Source organism: Tarenaya hassleriana, unplaced genomic scaffold (assembly GCF_000463585.1).
Source record: "Tarenaya hassleriana unplaced genomic scaffold, ASM46358v1 Cleome54, whole genome shotgun sequence".
NCBI lineage: Eukaryota > Viridiplantae > Streptophyta > Magnoliopsida > Brassicales > Cleomaceae > Tarenaya > Tarenaya hassleriana.
This window is the reverse complement of record NW_010968045.1, coordinates 620,087-624,103: the sequence shown is the minus strand read 5'-3', so window position 1 is coordinate 624,103 and position 4,017 is coordinate 620,087. Positions and strand designations below refer to the sequence as shown.

The 4,017-nt window shown below is 38.8% G+C and overlaps 1 protein-coding gene across 1 annotated transcript in view; it reads right to left on the bottom strand.

Annotated features, from left to right (window-relative positions):
• LOC104798583 (twinkle homolog protein, chloroplastic/mitochondrial) overlaps positions 1–3,030 on the bottom strand; it is a 5,473-nt gene extending 2,443 nt beyond the window's left edge. The window contains exons 1-13 of the mRNA XM_019200691.1: positions 2,666–3,030; positions 2,339–2,472; positions 2,163–2,218; positions 2,004–2,061; positions 1,835–1,927; positions 1,609–1,692; positions 1,356–1,463; positions 1,204–1,269; positions 840–956; positions 699–746; positions 452–598; positions 148–330; positions 9–54 (exon numbers count right to left, since the gene is read on the bottom strand). Of these exons, the coding sequence (XP_019056236.1) occupies positions 9–54; positions 148–330; positions 452–598; positions 699–746; positions 840–956; positions 1,204–1,269; positions 1,356–1,463; positions 1,609–1,692; positions 1,835–1,927; positions 2,004–2,061; positions 2,163–2,218; positions 2,339–2,472; positions 2,666–2,948 (1,423 nt within the window). The 5' untranslated portion in view covers positions 2,949–3,030. The remainder of the gene's footprint in view (positions 1–8; positions 55–147; positions 331–451; positions 599–698; positions 747–839; positions 957–1,203; positions 1,270–1,355; positions 1,464–1,608; positions 1,693–1,834; positions 1,928–2,003; positions 2,062–2,162; positions 2,219–2,338; positions 2,473–2,665) is intronic.
• Between the last annotated feature and the right edge of the window lie 987 nt (positions 3,031–4,017).

The following is a 4,017-nucleotide window of genomic DNA, read 5'->3' as shown; positions in this document are numbered from 1 at the left end:
ACTCTTTCCAGAATTAGGAACTCCGGTCACAATAGTCAACTCCCCGGGCACAACCTGATGCAAAATAAATAAGGATGAACTCGAAAATAACATTAGTTCACGAGTCTTTTACATGATTACTCCAAAATATTGAAATTTGATGCTTACGTTATATAAAGTATCCAATGTTTTCCACCCGGTTGAGACACCATACTCAAAGCCATGGGTACGGTGATAGTAGGCATCGATTTCATCGAAGAAATCTTTAAAGTTGAATAATCCACGTATAGGGTAAAGCTCTGCATTTTCGATGGATTCCTTCAGTGCATGTGGCCCCAAATACATAAGGACCTGCGAAAAAAATATCGATCAAGACAACTCTTGTGAAAACTGTTCCACTGATCTAATCAAGAATATCAACTCAAACCGATGAAATCAGAACATAGATTGCATAATATTATACGTATATGACCTCATTCGCGTCTTTGAAATGCTCAAACTCGCTTTTCTTAGGCCATTTGACACGCCAACATCTTTCTCTACCGAGACGACGGGCAAGCTCCTCGGCCAGAGCTTGACCAGGCTCATCCCCATCGGTAGCAAGAATAATCCGAGATGCCTGCCAGTAAAATCCATCTTTGTTTATACCCAGATACCCGATTTCAAGAAAATCGGGATGAAAAACTAATCAAATCAAACGATAAAGCTTATCACAATACCTTCTTAAGGTAATCCTTGCAGTTCCACAGGTACTTATATTTCGTGTCCTAGCTTTATAGAACAGGAAAATGCTTTAGGCATCAGATGAAAAAGAAAAGAAACCTACCGGGGAAAAAAACTGAGGTCGAAGCCCAACAGACCTGGGATTCAGATGGGATTTCCTTTGTAGAAACAGACGGTGGAGCTCCATCAGGAACAGATACACAGTTTCGGAAACCAGCTTCCTCCATTGCAAGTTTGTCTATCTCTCCTTCAACCTGGGAGAATGTTTTGCATATAACTAATTATATCGTTAACCGAGCAGTTAATAGAAGATTTTTCATTATGCAAGTTACTCTCTCTCTCTCGTAAATGTTAGCTTTACGAAATCATATATGAATGCAACAGAAATTAACTTCATTTTCTACTTTCTTTTCTCCTCCTCCTCGTTTTACTTTCTCAGTTCTCATAATTTGTGATCTTATAAGCTGGTCGAATAGGAAATAGGAAGAGTGGAGAAGGTACTATGATTATATCTTTTGCTCCCTCGATATCGTCAAGCCCGTAGAAGACTCTCTTAGTATCCTTCTCCTGAAGGGAAACAAAAGCAAAAGTCGTGTAAAAACCGGTCAGTGTACTAAGTTCCAAAAGAGTTGCATCGGTCTGGTATTACATACCGAAAAAAGGGTTTTTATAACATGAACCTGCCAGAACTGCTTGGTTAGATACCGGTACTTGCAACTCACGAGCTCGTCTCTTTGCCAGTAAGTAAAAGCAATAGCAACCTGCCACATAAAATGTCAGAAGAGATTGAAAGAGGGAAAGGAACAAATAATTACAGTAGACAAGAGTCGGGTAATGTTCCTCTGTAAGAAAGGGACAACTTTCTTGGACAACGACGAACATGTTGAGAAATATTTCGTTAGGTACCTCGTCACCCATTCTTTTCTGCATCACCCGGTTTCTCGCAAGTGTTTCCCCTGAAATCATTCTTGCCGCAAAATAATCGCGAATCTGAAGCACGGCCATTGATAGAATAAGATTATCATACTCATTTATTAAAAACCAGGTGACTCGCTCAAGAAAGCAATATAACAATACAGAGAATCGATCGGATGGATTAGAAACCGGACAAAATATACAGAATTTTAACAACCTCGTCACAAAGTGGTTCTAGCTCTAGGCTCTCCACAGTGATTTTTCTTTCGACCTTCTCTTTGTTGCTTGGATTTGCAGACCTGCCATCCACCTGCAGACAGGTATGGAAAGGCATGGTCAGGACAAGTCCAAAGTATTACCAAACCGACATGAGCATAAACACTCACCCTTATTCCACCTTTCGTCCCACATTTTCCCCTGAAGCAATTCCATGTGGCTGCTGAACTACGGAATTGAAAATAGAAAGAACATTTAACGAAAGATGCCCATGTACAAAGACTTCGGAAAGAAAAGGAATAGCTTAGAGCGGAACAGCGAGAACGTACCCATCTCGGGTGATAAAAAGAGACAAGCTTTTCTCTGCGGATTCACCACCTTCACACTGATATACCATAATAACAATGGTCAAGATATTCAGCATTCCAGATTTTCCTCGAACATATTAGAAACAAGAATTCAACCATTTTGAAAATTCTCAGGAAATCAGAACAGAGAGACATACCACAGGACATATCAAGCCACTATACTGTCCCGGGGGACAGTTATGAGCATCGATCCCCTGTTCTTCCAGTTTACGCCTCAAGATAACCAATCTGGAGAGAACAATCTTCTTGTCTTCATGTTCCGTAGGATGAGCTACAAAGCAGCAATATCGAAATTCCAATAATCATAGATGAACCAGAAGCTTTCACGTCATTACGCATACCAGATTCTCCTAAGGGGGACTCACCCATAAGAACTTAAACAGAGAAAAATGACCGAATTAACAGAAAAAAAAAAAACAGAAAGTTTCAGAAAAAGTCAGCGTATTGAAGCATCGAACACTTACCAGGGTAAGGCACTCTGGAGAGAGAAGGGGAAGAAAACCCATTGGTACTAAGGCGAAATGGGCTGTTTTGGGACATGGGTCTGGAAGCAAAAACAGGATAGAGGCTTCTAGAAGCGGTAAAGAATTGCCTACGCGAAGAGGAAGGAGAGGAGGTGGAAGGGCAGAAAGTGACAGAAGGAACAGAAGGAAGAAACTCGAGAAATTGCTTCGAAGCCATGAGCGCAGGCATCGAACAGGACAGCTTCCGCAGGTTGTTCTGTGGCATACGAAGCAAGAACGGCATGTCTGAATAAACTTCTGCGAGAATCTCTCCTCAGCTTTCGTCCTTCATATCATGACCTTCCCTTCTTCAAGGGTTTAAGGGTTTTCTATCTCTCTCCTCCCTGTATCTATTGAAAACCAGGGGAGGAAGAAGACAAATGTCTGTTTGGATCTAAGGAATTTTGTCCATGGGCCCATTATCGGCCCATTAGTCTTTTAATTGGGCCCAAACGCACTAAGTAAATCCAGGCCTTTTCAGCAGTGGGGAAGAAAACTTTGCCGGCCAAGGCAAAGATAGGTTCCACGTGGGCCTACCCTAGCCGCCAAAAACGCTGTCGTTTTACCGAATCCAGCGGAGAAAAAATGCCGATATTTAAATATTTATAATTTAAATAGATAATTAGGAATTTATTAATTATAATTAATTGGTGAACGGTTGATTGAGAAAACATAGCGTGATATAACTCATTATTTAACCCATTAATTCCAATATTAATTAATTTATATCTAAACGGTTTACGTTAAGTTCTATTTCCAAATATATATATTTGGTGTAACATTTCAAAGCAAGCTAACGCATCACGTACATTATCAAAGTGTTGCACTATCTTATATATATACTTCTTTAGATATGTGGACGAACGTTACCCATTATATATATATATATATATATATAACATATCTATTTAAAAGTTTTTTTTGTCAAGTCTAAAATATGCAAATTTCGTGAACGTTATGTATCATTATAAAAGAAGTCTTTTTTTTTTAAGATATAAAAGAATATATATTTACACACATATATGTATATGCATATGTCCTAATAATTTGGAGGTGGTTACTCGTTATATAAAACCCACCTTAACCCCTCCTCAATCTCCGCCAAAACCCTAACTTCTCTCTCTCTTATATATATATACTATATATATATATATATATATATACGTGTCAGCAGTCTGTGAAAGAGTTCAAACCTAAGTCGAAGTCCACTTCACTTCATTGTAATTAAAGCTAAATTAAGCTAATTACTCATAAATGATTTCTTTTTTCCAATTTCAGATATTTCATCTTGTTTCTCTTCTGCATTCATCATC